At 43.7% G+C, this 14,987-nt stretch overlaps 1 protein-coding gene across 6 annotated transcripts in view; it reads left to right on the plus strand.

Moving 5' to 3' along the window:
* kcnt1b (potassium sodium-activated channel subfamily T member 1b) overlaps positions 1 to 14,987 on the plus strand; it is a 406,769-nt gene that overhangs the window by 309,887 nt on the left and 81,895 nt on the right. For 4 of the 6 annotated variants that reach the window (XM_048559135.2, XM_048559137.2, XM_048559139.2 and 1 more), the window contains one exon: positions 11,378 to 11,398. The exons of the other annotated variants lie outside the window; for them this stretch is intronic. In XM_048559135.2, the coding sequence (XP_048415092.1) occupies positions 11,378 to 11,398 (21 nt within the window). The remainder of the gene's footprint in view (positions 1 to 11,377; positions 11,399 to 14,987) is intronic. 6 annotated transcript variants of the gene reach the window in all.

The raw sequence follows: 14,987 nt of genomic DNA on the forward strand, positions 1-14,987 counted from the left end.
ATTTTCATCAATTCCAAAACAAGCTCTAAAGATGGGAAGCATTAAGGGGAGATGGAAGGATGATGGCTTCAGTTCCAATGCTTGATTTTGCATTGATGATGATTCATCCCCTAATAATTTAGCAAGTTTATCCTTCAGGTTACCAATGGCCTACTGGGTTATGCAGAAGGAGTGGCAAAAGGCATTAAGGTGTTTGGTCAGCCATGATTGTACTGAATGCAAAGGCAGGCTTGATGGACTGAAGGGCCTAGATGAGCCAGATAAAGCAAAATTTTGCACAGTTGATTCCCTGTAATTTTCAAGTTAGCCAATCTCAATTATAATACATACAGAGACACATCGCTCAAAGTCTGGATTGTTCAAAATATATGATGGTAGATGTAGGAGAGAGATTAAAAAATAATGAGATGCTTGATAGAAGACTTAATTATTGGCATGAGCACAACTAACGTAAACCCTCTTTGACCCTTCATTAATGTAGGTCTTCACAATTTAGTTTAAAATGGCTACGTATTCATTAAAATCAAGAAACAGCCAGAAGTCAACATTTGTTTCAGAGAATTAGAAACTGATACAGCAGAGAAAGAGACCATTCAGCCCATTGTACCTATGTGAGCCTTTTAGAAGAACTTTCTAAAGAATTCTATCCCCTGCTCTTTTTCCACAACCTGTTGTTTTTTATTCAAAAATCCTTCAGGTATTCATTCCGTTGTTTGTTTTTTATTTCCAGAAATTACTATTTATTCTATCACCTTTTCAGGCAATGCATTTGAGATTCTAACAACTTCCAGCAGGGAAAATGAAATTCTCATGGTGCCTTTGTTTCTTTTGTCAGTACCTTATAACTTACAAGTCCTTCTGTCATGAGAAACAATTTCCTTTTATTTAATCTATCAAAGCCATTAATGATTTTGACAATCTCTATCAAAAATCCTCTTGGCCTTTGAATCACTAAGGAAAATGCATACCACCAGCTTGTCCAGTCTCTCTGTATAACCTAAGTCCCTATCCCTAGTAAATTTTCATAATTCTCTTCTACATCTTCTCCTTTATTTAAAATGTGGTGCCTAGAATTGAATGTAGAGTTCCAATTGAGGCCTCTGGATGATTAATTATGATGACAAAGGACCGGAGACATCTCTGCCCATTAAGAGAGAGACAATTGTTTATTTATGATTTGAGGGGCACCCGAAAATGGGACCAGGAAAGAAAGGCAGACCACCATGAACTGGCACAGCTAATGCAGGTATCGAATGATGAGCATCATTCTGTACCTATACCATACTCAAGGCATCTCACCATTTGAGCTAATCAACTCTCCTTACGGTGGCACAGTGGTTAGCACTGCTGCCTCACAGTGCCAGGGACCTGCGTTCGATTCCAGCCTCAGGCGACTATCTGTATAGAGTTTGCAGATTCTTGCTGTGTCTGCGTGGGCTTCCTCTTGGTGCTCTGGTTTCCTCCCACAATCCAAAGATGTGCAGGTAAGGTTGACAGTCCATGCTAAATTGCCTGTAGTGTTCAGGGAGGTGTGGATTAGGTGGGTTATAGGGGGATGGTTCTGGGTGGCATGCACTGAGGTTTCGTGTGGACTTGTTGGGCCAAAGGGCCTGTTTCCACACTGTAGAGATCCTATGAAAGGTATACTACCAGTATAAAGTATACTACTTTGGGTTATAGGAAAGATATTGAGCTTTAATTTGCAAACCACCCATTTGATAATCCAAATTATCATTAGATTCAAATAATCTCATTTTCAAACTTCTTAATTTTCATTTAATAACAGATTTAATGATATCGGACAATCAACGACATAACTGTAATTTCTCAATGTTGAGAATTTGATATGTCAGTAGTCCACCACGCACAACTTAACTTAGAGCCATTTTTTGGAATAATTTATATTTAATGCTAATAAATAAGCAGTTATACCACGCAACTTCTCAACCGATAATTGAATAACCTTATAAGCGTTACATTTTGCCAAAGCCTTTCACCTTTTATTACATCAGGACCATTCACAAAAACATACCAATGTAAAGAGAAAATAACATTCATGCTGTTTACGAGGGAAGCACTGTATTGTTGACAAGCTCTCTGATTAGTAGAGGTGCAATGACCTTGGTGGTTAATTACCACTCATCATTAACCAGTTCATTCTTCATGGCAATACCTCTCACAATCAAGCTCCCTAACTTTGACATTTCTTATGAATCGTCCTGATGAGGCCAAATGAAAAACTTCGAAAATGTGTCCTTTTCAGCAATACTAAAGCCCTCTTGTATCAAATGACTAACCTTAACATCTTTAAATTGGATATATTAAATTCTTAGCAGGTTCTTTTGAATCAATGGATTCATAATGAAAATGCAGGTCATTAAAATAGGTGTTCATGTGAGTGAGAAAAGTAACCAATTTGAGAGTAAAACAAGTTCTTTTCATTGGATTAGAAGTGAAAATATTCTTACTGCAGTGACTTATAATGCTTTGTGTGTAAAATTGAAGGAAAATGTTTTTGTCAAATTAAGCATCAGTTTATAGCATTTCAGTAAAAGAATGCTTTTTATCGTACACTCGGAGTAAATATGATTCACAAGCCCTTATTAATCAGGGAAAATTATTCCTGAGATGCAGAAAGAGTATGCATGGTAGAACAGAAAAAGACAAAGAGAATGAGTTAGTGGGGTGTGAGACAGAAATTTGAGTGCATGTATGAGCATGTTATGGAGGTATTGGTGTTGGACCGGGAGGTGGGGGGGGGGGGGAGGCCAAAAGCCACACAACACCAGGTTATAGTCCAAGGGGTTTATTTGAAATCACAAGCTTACGGAGCGCTGTTCCTTTGTCACATAACTTGATGTTGTGTGACCTCTGTAAAAACATGGACAAGAGTAGGAGACTGAAGATTCAAGCTGCCCCACATAGACTGAAATAAGGGAGAGTTTCTGATGAAGGAGACAGAGAGAGAGTGATAGGTGGGTCCCTGGTATAATGCAGTGCTGGACAAATATGTTTCTGGCATCTGGCTGTTTTGCACATGTATTTTAAAAGTAGAGTGACAAATCAATAGTTTGGCCACAATCGTTTTCTGATCCAGTGATTTTATACTGTATTTGTAATGGTGAACATTAATTTGGAAATAGAAATTGATTTTTTAAAAATTGTCTCTGTGCACATACACAACAAGAGTGCTGAACCGGATAAATACCGGACATAAAATTGTTGCTTACAAAATATATCTCTTTTCGATCAATATCTAAAAAAAGCAAATTTTTGTCTTGCAAGTTTCTTTTTTTTAATGGGAGCCGGAGGTAAATGCCGAGAACGGCCTTTGGCAAGTGCTGTTCTTCTCCAGATAGTTACTGTAAGATGCAAAGTGTGTTATTCTGACATTTAAAAAAATCCCACTTTTAATGCTTCAATCCAGCTGGAACTCAATGCGCCTAACCGCGTTTTCAGATCCCTGCTCCCTTCCCAGTGTATCTCCTGCCTCGTTCAAAAAAAACACCTGCTCTAAGTCTAGTTTTAGCCCAATTCAGGTTTGGTCCCCAGCTGCAGTAGGTCATGGGAGATCCAAGCCCTGCCTTACATCAAGTTTGGTGCAGAGTGCTACCCCTCAATCTATATGAACAGTGTCTCTCTGTGGACTATGACTAGATGACCTTATCTGGTAGGATCAGGGTGCGTATGAATCCAACATTCATTTATAACTGATAGGGATATAGGAACACGAGTAGGCCGTTCAGCTCCTTGTCTGTTCTGCCATGCATTGAGATGCAACTCCATCTGCCTGCCTTTTGCCCATTTCCCTTAATACCTTTACTAAACAAAAATTTATCTATCTCAGATTTACAGTTAACAACTGGTCCAGCATCCATCACTGTTTGTGGAAGAGAGTTCCAACATGTACCACACTTTGCGTGTAGAAGTGTTTCCTAACATCTCTCCTGAAAGGCCCTGATTCACAGATAGTGCCCTCTAGTTCTAGACCTCCCACACCATCCCCCAGGTTAACATTGAACTTGCTGAAGCCAGGCTTCACTTTAAATGGCAGGGCTGTGAAGAGCATTGATTTACAGAGAGATTTTGGAGTGGAAGTCCATAGCTCCTTTAAAGTGGCAACACAAGTTGATAGGTGGCAAAGAAAGCATGCTTGGCCTCATCAGCTGGGACATTGAGTATAAAAGTTACAGCTGTATAAGACTTTAGTTCAGCCACATTTGAAGTATCATGTGCAGTTCTCATCTCCGCACTACAGGATGTGCAGCGTTTGGAGGGGGTGCAAAAGAAGTTTACCAGGATTGAATTGAAGTCTGTCAGAGATAATGGGAACTGCAGATGCTGGAGAATCCAAGATAACGAGGTGTGGAGCTGGATGAACACAGCAGGCCAAACAGCATCTCAGGAGCACAAAAGCTGACGTTTCGGGCCTAGACCCTTCATCAGAGGTGAAGGGTCTAAGCCCGAAACGTCAGCTTTTGTGCTCCTGAGATCCTGCTTGGCCTGCTGTGTTCATCCAGCTCCATACTTTGTTATCTTGAATTGAAGTGTAATAGCTATAAGGAGAGATTAGACAAAAGTGGATTGTTCTCAGGACAAAATTGGAAGCTGAGGGCGACTTGATACAAGTACAGAAAACCATGAAAGGCATGGATAATGTGGATAGTCAGAGCCTTTGCCCCAAGCTCAGCACAATGTTCAACACATTTGGAACTCCTCAGACACTAAAACAGTCCATGTTCAAATGCAACATGATCTAGATTAAATCCAGGCTTGGACTGACAAGTGGCAAGTAACATTTGCACCGCCCAAAGCCAGGTTATGACCATCACCAATAAGAGACAATCTAAACACTGCCCATTGACATTTATTGATGTTTCCATCATTGAATCTCCCACTATCAACATCTTTGGGGTTCGCGTTGAGCAGAAACTCAATGGACTAGCCACATCAATACAGTGACTACAAGAGCAGGTAAGACATGAGGAATACTGCAGCAAGTAACTCACTTCCTGACTCCCCAAAACCTGTCCACCATCTCCAAGCACAAGTCAGGAGTTCGATGAAAGACTCCCCACTTGCCTGGATGGGTGCAGCTCCAACAACATTCAAAATAATTGACACCATCCAGGACAAAGCAGCCTCGTTGTCTGGCATTACATCCTCAAGCATCCACTGCCTCCACCCTGGATGCACATTTGTGTACGGTCTACAGGATGCGCAGCAGAAATTCACTAAAGACTCTCAGACAGCACCTTCCAAACCCATGACCACTTCCATCTCAAAGGCAGCCAATATATGTGAACACCACCACCTTTGAGTCCCCCTCCAAGCCACTCACCATCCCGAGTTGGAAATATATCACCGTACTTTCACTGTCGCTGGGTCAAAATCTGGAATTCCTTCTCTAAGGGCATGGTGGGTTAACCCACAGCAGATGGACTGCAGCGGTACACCACCATCTTCTCAAGGACAGTTATTGACAAGGAATAAATACCAACCAGCCGGCGGCCCCCCACATCCCACAAAGAAATTTTTTTTTAAAGTTGGAAATGTCAAATCCAGGGAGCAAACGTTTAAGGCTAGAGGAGGAAAGTTTAAAGGAGATGTGCGAGGCTTGTTTTTTAAATAGAGGGTGATGGGTGCCTGGAATGTGCTGCCATGGAAGTGGTAGATTGTAACATTTAGGAGGCATTTAGACAGACACATGAACAGGCAGGGAATACAGGACCATGTGCAGGTGGATGGGTTAGTTTATTATGGTTTCATAGTTGATATACACATGGTGGACCGAAGGGCCTGTTCTGTGCTGTACTGTTCTATAGTCTATGTTTTATATCATGCCTTCTTTAAACCGTGTTTATCAAGAATATATACCAGCTGGTAAGGTAGTAGAGCTCTCTGTTCGGATGTTGCATTAATTCCAACCTTTCAGCACAGCCCCTAGGATATGATTACTGTCACTTCACAGTATACTTTCAAGGTTAATTATCCCAAAAATAGACATCATTCATACACTTTGTAAAAGTGTATTTCAAACCAATTCCACTTGGAAATTACAGAATTTACAACATCCGCATGTTCATTAAACATGATCACAGCATCCCCAAATCAGGAGTGTGATGGTGTAGGAGGGGGATGGTGTGGAAGGGAGATGGTGTCAGAGATTATGTAGGAGGGAGATGGTGTGGGAAGGGAATGGAGTGGGAGACGGATGGTGTGGAAGGGAGATGGATTGGGAGAGGGATGGTGTAGGAGGATGATGGAGTGGGAGGGGAATGGAGTGGGGGGAGTGGAGCGGGAGGAGTGGAGCGGGAGGAGTGGACTGGGAGGGAGATGGTGTAAGAGGGCGATGGAGTAGGGAGGGAGATGGTGTGGGAGGGGAATGGAGTGGGAAAGGGATGGTGTGGGAGGGGAATGGATTGGGAAAGGGATGGATTAAGAGAAGTGGAGTTTGAGGATGATGGTGTAGGATGGCAATGATGTAGGAAGGCAATGGTATAGGAAGGAGATGATGTGGGGGGGTTCGTGTAGAAAAGGGATCGAGTGGGAGGTGGTTGGTGTAGGAAGGGGATGGAGTGGGAGGATGATGGTGTGGACGGGCAATGGTGAAGGAGGAGGATGTCAGGGTATAGTTATATTGCCAGACCCTCTGAGGTTCATCTGCATCCTGTTGAAATCCTGTCAGTAAATGTGTGCTCCCAATCTGTTTCTAACAATGGCTGTGAGGTTGTGACTGTCTCCCTCTCCTCCTTTGCCTGTGTTGCTGCTCAATTTCGTTGTGCCTCCCAATGTGTGTCTCTCTCTCTCTCTCGCTGTGAACAAAACCTCCGGTGCTCATTCTACATTTGATGGGAATGCCCCTCCACCCACCATCGGGAGCAGGAAAGCCCACCAGATCTTGTACACAGAAACCTGGAAACCCTGAGGCAGTGGGCACTTACTTCCTCTTCCAGGAGAGGGACAGGGTGTGGGGAGTCCATGAGTTTTAAGATCCTCATGGATAGGGATGACAGCAGTCCTTGGGTGAAGGTGTTAAATTGGGTGAAGGCGGACTACAACGATATTAGATGGGATGTAGAGAAGTTTGATTGGAGGCAGCTGTTTGAGGGTAAATCTACATCAGACATATGGGAGTATTTCAAACAGTAGTTGGTAAGAGTTAAGGAGTGGCACATTCCTGCGAGAATGAAGGACAGTAATGGCAAGTTATGTGAACTTTGGATGACCAGGGATGTTATGATCTTGGTCAAAAAAAAGAAAGCATGCAGAAGGTTTAAGACGATGGGAACTAACAAGACTCTTGAAGTATATAAAGAAAGTAGGAAAGAACTTAAACAAGGAATTAGAAGGGCTAAAAGGGTCATGAGAAGTCATTAGCAAACAGAACAAAAGAGAATCACAAGGTATTTTTATACAAGAGAGTAGCCAGGGAGAGAGTTGGCCCACTCAAGGACAAAGGAGGGAATGTGTGGAGCCAGAAGAGGTAGGTGAGGTCCTAAACAAAAGCTTTGCATTGGTATTCACAAAAGAGAAGGAATTGGTGGAGGATGATCTTAGTAAAGGGAGTATCGAATTTATAAGCCAAGTTGCTATTAAAAAGAAAGAGGTGTTGTGCATCTTAAAAAGTATTAAGGTAGATAAGTACCCATGTCCTGATGGAATCTATCCCAGAATATTGAGGGAGGCAAGAGAACTAACTGCTGAAGCATTAACAGACATCTTTGTATCCTCATGGGCCACACGTGAGGTCCCAGAGCACTGGAGAATAGCCAATGCTGTCCCATTATTTAAGAAGGATAGCAGGGATAATCCAGGAAATTACAGGTTTTGAATCTCACGTTGGTGGTAGGGAAATTATTGGAAAAGATTCTCAGGGACAAGACCAATACACGTTTAGAAGCAAATGGTCTTATTAGCAATAGACAGCATGGTTTTGTTGGGGGAGGTCATGCCTCACTAACTAAATCAAATTTTTTTGAGGAGGTGACGTAGATGATCGATGAGGGAAAAGTGGTTGATGTTGTCTACATTGACTTCAGTAAAGCCTTTGACAAGGTCCCTCATGGCAGTCTGGTACAAAAGGTGATGTCACATGGTATCGGGGTGAGCTGGAAGGATGGATACAGAACTGGTGTAGTCATTGGAGACAGAGGGTAGTGGTGAAAAGAGGCTTTTCAGAATAGAGGGTGGTGACTAGTGGAGTTCCACAGGGATCAGTGCTGGGACCTCTACAGTTTGTGATCGACATAAATGATTTGAAAGAAAACATAGCTAGTCCAATTAGTAAGTTTGTTAAAATTGCAGATGGTGTGGAGGATTGTCAGAGCACACAGCAGGATATAGATCCGTTGGAGGTATAGGCAGAAAAATGCAGGTAGAGTTTAATCTGGGACAAATGTGAGGTGATGCATTTTCAAAGGTCATATACAGGTGTAAATTATATGGTGAATACCAGAATCCTTAGGCATATTAATTTGCAAAGGGATCTGGTTGTGCAGGTCCATAGATCACTGAAGGTGGTGGTGCAGGTAGATAAGGTAATAAAAAAGGCTGATGGCATGCTTACCTTCATTGGAAGAGGCATTGAGCGTAGGATAGACAAGTTATGCTGCATCTTTATGGAACTTCAGTCTGGCCACACTTGGAATATTGCATACAGTCCTGGTCACCACACTACCAGAAGCATGTGAGAACACAATGTGGAGCTGGATGAACATAGCAGACCAGGCAATATCAGAGGAGCAGGAAAGCTGACGTTTCGGGTTGGGGCCCTTCTTCAGAAATGCTTTAGAGAGAGTAGAGAAAAGGTTTGCCAGGATGTTACCTGGTCTGAGGGATTTTAGCTACAAGGAAAGGTTGGATTGATTTGTTTGTTCTCACTGGAGCACAGGAGGTTGAGGAGTGACCCAAATAGAAGTTAATAAGATTGCGGATGGCATGGATAGAGTGGAAAAAAGTGAGGTTTTTCCCCAGAGTGGTGGGATCAATTACTAGGGGACACAGGTTCTGGGTGTTGGGGTGGTGCAGGTGTTTGAAAGAGGCATGCAAGGCAAGCTTTTTATTCAAATGGTGGTGAGGGCCTGGGACATGCTGCTAAAGGAGGTGCTGGAAGCAGACTCAATAGCATCATTCAAGAAACACCTGGACGAATACATGAATCGGAAGGGAATAGAAGGGAACGGATTCTGTAAGTGAAGGCAGTTTTAGCATGACAAAATATGTCAGTGCAGGTTCAGAGGACTGAAGGGCCTGTTCCTGTGCTGTATTGTTCTTTGTTCTTTGAGACAGGAAAGGAGGCATTGGTATTGGAAGCAAGAGCAAGCAAATCTCTTACAATGGCTCCTGACCCTACAGATTGGGGGTGACCACCCCCAGCAGACTCTTAATGCAAATTCTCATCACATTAAAGTGTTATTTATGGGATCACCTCTCTAATCTCTGGAACCTCCTCTGTAATTATACTCTCCTTTCCTCTTGTGCACACATTCCCCTCTCTCCACCATTAGCAGCCATGCCTTCAACCTGAGCTCTGAAATTCTCTTCCCAAACCTTCTGACCTCACTCTCCTCTTTTAAGAAACATATATCCCAACCAAACGTTTGGTCTCTTGTTATGGAACTTTCGTTTCTTTGCTTCACATATCTGAAAGTGCTCTGAGATTTGTTTCTGTAAGCAGCTTATACGTTGTTACAGTAATGAGGTTTATGTACCTAGCGTTGGAGCAGACGATTTAGTTTTGCAAAGCTTAGTTTCACAACAGGCTGAGGCAAGTGAAAAGGTTGATATCTGATTGTTGGTTCAGAAGCGGTGAAATTCCCTTCACTGCATGTCTCCAGTTTGGCTTTTGATAGGACTGAAATATATTTGGAAATTAATAAATAAATCGAAGACCGTAAGACACAAGAGCAGAAGTATGCCATTCAGCCCATCGAATTTGCTCCACCACTCAATGATCTGGTAATCTTCAACTCCATCTTCCTGCCATTTCCCCATAACCCTTGATTCCTTTACTGATTAGAAATCTGTCTAACTCAGCCTTGAACATTCTTACTGGGTCAGCCGTTACAAACCTCTGCAGTTAAGAATACTCGTCCCCTCTGAGAGAAGAAAATACTCCTTAAGTCAGTCTTAACTGTGCAATCCCGCATTCTGAGATCCATTAATGTATCTCCACGCAAACACCGGTAAAAGTGTCGGAATAAATGCTCAACAGGAAAGGCACTTTTCAGATAATAAAAACATTGGCAGAAAAGTATTTACACCAACCGTTGTTAATCAGTTTGGTTCGAATTAGTGAACTGGTAACTTGACGCATTATTCATTTGATGAAAAATTTGTTGAGTTTGGCAATAAACTCAATGATATACAAACATGCAAAAAGATAGAAAAACACTGATGGATCCATCAGCTCTACTCTACTCCAGATATGAACATGATGCATCAGGATGCTCAATGGCCCACTCATTTGTTATCATACAATCTCCAGAGGATCCACAGCAAGTCAAAATTCAGGAAACAGGTTTGAGAAATTCTTTCCGCACTCTTGAAGGAAACCCTGGAGATACTGGTGACCTTGAGGTACACTCCCAATGTCCCACCTGTTTACTGTTGATAGTTTTAACCTGTTCAGGCATGCTATCACATACCTCTGGAGCAAATGGGACTTGGACCTGGGCCATCTGACTTAAGAGATAGAGACACTTCCCATATTGCTCAAATGTTGCTTTAAGTTATGAATAATCACGGCAATGGAAGCCGTACAGAAATCAGAACAGAGTATGAGGTTGTAAACTAGGGTCTGAATCAAATCTAGGAAGCGGATTGAACCCACATATTCCACAATCAACATGTGGAGATTAAAAAATAAAAAAAATCATGAAATTGGATGTTTGACCTTAATATTATGTTTACATGCCCTAATGGCACTCTGAAATTTAAAAAGATTTTTACAGGTAAATATAAAACTTTTAATCATTAATTCTGCTTGTTGTCTTTCATATCCTCATTTTTCTTATGTTTGGTTTTCATTTTATCCTTAATAGTTGTTTAGCTTTTGAAAGCATGATATTTTTCCTAATTTAGAATAATGCTGGTAAGTGCACAATGCCGAGCCTTTGCTTCCTGGGTTATAACCTCGCTTATAGAGATGAGAGTTACCACATGATCCTTGGCCCCTGAATAGCTGCAAACCAGTCAAGACTTGGAGGCCTGAGCATTGCCTTAGCCAGATATGACAAAGGTGGCTTTTAATGTCATTTTCCGATTTTGATGGGACTGCTCGATGAGGTGTTCTCTTGTTGGTGGAGTTCAGTGTTGCTGTTACCTTTTCTTTTACTGTTTTTTTTCTTCCCCTTTGTGTGTGTGGGACATGAAGTTAACCAGTCCACAGCCTACGGTGAGTAATGCATGGCCTTCCTAGCACCCAACATCTACTCACCCGAAAGGGTTTTCCGAGTACTGTCTGATTTCTTTGGTTTGCAAGCCTCATTGCAAATTGGATTTATGGTTGCCCGAATTTTAGAAAGGATTATTGTTTGTTTGGATTATGCAATTCCAATTGCATTGCATGTAATGTCATTGGATGGATGTGTGTAAATAGATGGATGCTGTACAGCTAACAAAATTAGTTTGGTAGCATAATCTAATGACAGTAATCTCAGAATGTTGGAATTGTGCAGCTGGCCACTCAGCACCTTAAGGGAAAAGGACTGCTGTGTATTTGGCTATAACTCTTCATCAGAGCTGAAAGGAGAAGTTTTGGATTTCTTTTCATCAGATGCTGACTGGCCTGCTGGGCATTTTCTATCTCGTTTCAAATCTCCAACATTCATTAACATTTTTTGCCTGCCAGTAGTTTTATCCATCATTCATTTTGCATTCTTTATCCCCATCCACTCCTCTCTCGTGGATTAATTCGATTCAACTTGTTCTGAGAGCCAGGATTGCATGGTAATGAGGATGATGAACACATCATATGATCCCACTTTAGTGACCCATTGAGTTTATGTTAAGTAGCTCTGTACCCTGACCTATGGCCCAAGGTGTAACAGGGGAACATAGGAACAGGATGGGGTTCATCTCTCACAATCCCTTGTCTTTCCTGTTTCCAAAATCTAGATTGATTTGGCCCTACCCTTTCCCAGCATTGTAGCCAAGATCTCACACAGACTGATGAAAAAATCCTCCAACCCATTGAGTGAGAAGACTTTAACTGGAATACACAATTGATTGAATAAATCTGAGGCACGGTGGCTCAGTGGTTAGCACGGCTGCCTTACAGCATCAAGGAACCAGGTTCAATTCCTCCCTCGGCAACTGTCTGTGTGGAGTTTGCACATTCTCCCTGCGTCTAAGTGGGTTTCCTTCCACAGTCCAAAGATGTGTAAGTTAGAGTGGATTGGCCATGCTAAATTGCAGATTATATGCAGGCTAGGTTGATTAGCCACGGGAAAGGGTAGGGGTGTTATTCTGGGTGGGATGCTCTCAGAGATTTGCTGTGAACTTGATGGGCCAAATGGTTTGCTTCCACACTGTAGGAATTCTATGATTGCTTAGTCTCTTAGGCATGGGGAAGAGAATGGAAATAGCTTCTAGTTACTACATCAGCTAGCCTTTCTCAAGATCCACTTTCATTTTTGAACTTAGCAAGGTGTAGCTTTTGCAAGCGCAGAAGAATCTCAGCATCCAGCTCCATTTACTGACAGTACGTTCACTGCCTTGCAGTCCTGAATTCTGCAACACATCTGTACGAATTGGCCTTGGGACAAGGACAATTTCCTCCGGTTCTTGCAAGCTAGCAGAAGAATGCAAACAGCACAAAGATTTCATGCATCAGATAAAAGAAATGCTGGAAACATGCAGCAAGCTGGAGAGCATTTTTTTAAAACAATAAGTTCCTTTGGGGACCAGAGTGTTGCAGCATTTGTTGCCCTCCCCTAATTGCCCTCCAGACGGTGGTGATGATGAACAGTCTCCTTGAACTGCTGCTGTCCTTCTGCTGTAGGTATGCCCAGGAAGTGCTGTTTGGTAGTATAATTCATGGAGAGAGATATAGATAGATTCCCTTCAGAAAGATTTCGTAACTTGATGGCAGCTAACACATTCATAACAAATCCAGTTTATAATTTTGCTGACAACAGCAAATGAAGGAACTTTTCCCCCACAATATCCCCAACACTCACTATCGAAACAAAAATATTTTGGTGGGTTAAGAAGTTGACAGAAAATAAATATTAAATTGAATCCAAATGTCATGGAATGAGATTAGAAACTGCTCTCAGAGTTAGGGCTACAAAATGTGAGGCTGGATGAACACAGCAGGCCAAGCAGCATCTCAGGAGCACAAAAGCTGACGTTTCGGGGCCTAGACCCTTCATCAGAGAGGGGGATGGGGTGAGGGTTCTGGAATAAATAGGGAGAGAGGGGGAGGCGGACCGAAGATGGAGAGAGAAGAAGATAGGTGGAGAGAGTATAGGTGGGGAGGTAGGGAGGGGATAGGTCAGTCCAGGGAAGACGGACAGGTCAAGGTGGTGGGATGGGGTTAGTAGGTAGATGGGGGTGCGGCCTGGGGTGGGAGGAAGGGATGGGTGAGAGGAAGAACTCCCCACCTACGTCCGTGACACCACCCACGCCCTCCACCTCCTCCAGGACTTCCAATTCCCTGGCCCCCAACACCTCATCTTCACCATGGACGTCCAGTCCCTATACACCTGCATTCCGCATGCAGATGGCCTCAAGGCCCTCCACTTCTTCCTGTCCCGCAGGCCCGACCAGTCCCCCTCCACCGACACCCTCATCCGCCTAGCCGAACTCGTCCTCACCCTCAACAACTTCTCTTTTGACTCCTCCCACTTCCTACAGACTAAGGGGGTGGCCATGGGCACCCGCATGGGCCCCAGCTATGTCTGCCTCTTTGTAGGTTACGTGGAACAGTCCCTCTTCCGCACCTACACAGGCCCCAAACCCCACCTCTTCCTCCGGTACATTGATGACTGTATCGGCGCCGCCTCTTGCTCCACAGAGAAGCTCGAACAGTTCATCCACTTCACCAACACCTTCCACCCCAACCTTCAGTTCACCTGGGCCATCTCCAGCACATCCCTCACCTTCCTGGACCTCAGTCTCCATCTCAGGCAACCAGCTTGTAACTGATGTCCATTTCAAGCCCACCGACTCCCACAGCTACCTAGAATACACCTCCTCCCACCCACCCTCCTGCAAAAATTCCATCCCCTATTCCCAATTCCTCCGCCTCCGCCACATCTGCTCCCACGACAAGACATTCAACTCCCGCACATCCCAGATGTCCAAATTCTTCAAGGACCGCAACTTTCCCCCCACAGTGATCGAGAACGCCCTCGACCGCGTCTCCCGTATTTCCCGCAACACGTCTCTCACACCCCGCCTCCGCCACAACCGCCCAAAGAGGATCCCCCTCGTTCTCACACACCACCCCACCAACCTCCGGATACAACGCATCATCCTCCGACACTTCCGCCATCTACAATCCGACCCCACCACCCAAGACATTTTTCCATCCCCACCGCTGTCTGCTTTCCGGAGAGACCACTCTCTCCGTGACTCCTTTGTTTGCTCCACACTGCCCTCCAACCCCACCACACCCGGCACCTTCCCCTGCAACCGCAGGAAATGCTACACTTGCCCCCACACCTCCCCCCTCACCCCTATCCCAGGCCCCAAGATGACATTCCACATTAAGCAGAGGTTCACCTGCACATCTGCCAATGTGGTATACTGTATCCACTGTACCCGGTGTGGCTGCCTCTACATTGGGGAAACCAAGCGGAGGCTTGGAGACCACTTTGCAGAACACCTCCGCTCAGTTCGCAACAAACTACTGCACCTCCCAGTCGCAAATCATTTCAACTCCCCCTCCCAGTCTTCAGATGACATGTCCATCATGGGCCTCCTGCAGTGCCACAATGATGCCACCCGAAGGTTGCAGTAACAGCAACTCATATTCC

The sequence above is a fragment of the Stegostoma tigrinum genome, chromosome 29 (genome assembly GCF_030684315.1).
Source record: "Stegostoma tigrinum isolate sSteTig4 chromosome 29, sSteTig4.hap1, whole genome shotgun sequence".
Taxonomy (NCBI): domain Eukaryota; kingdom Metazoa; phylum Chordata; class Chondrichthyes; order Orectolobiformes; family Stegostomatidae; genus Stegostoma; species Stegostoma tigrinum.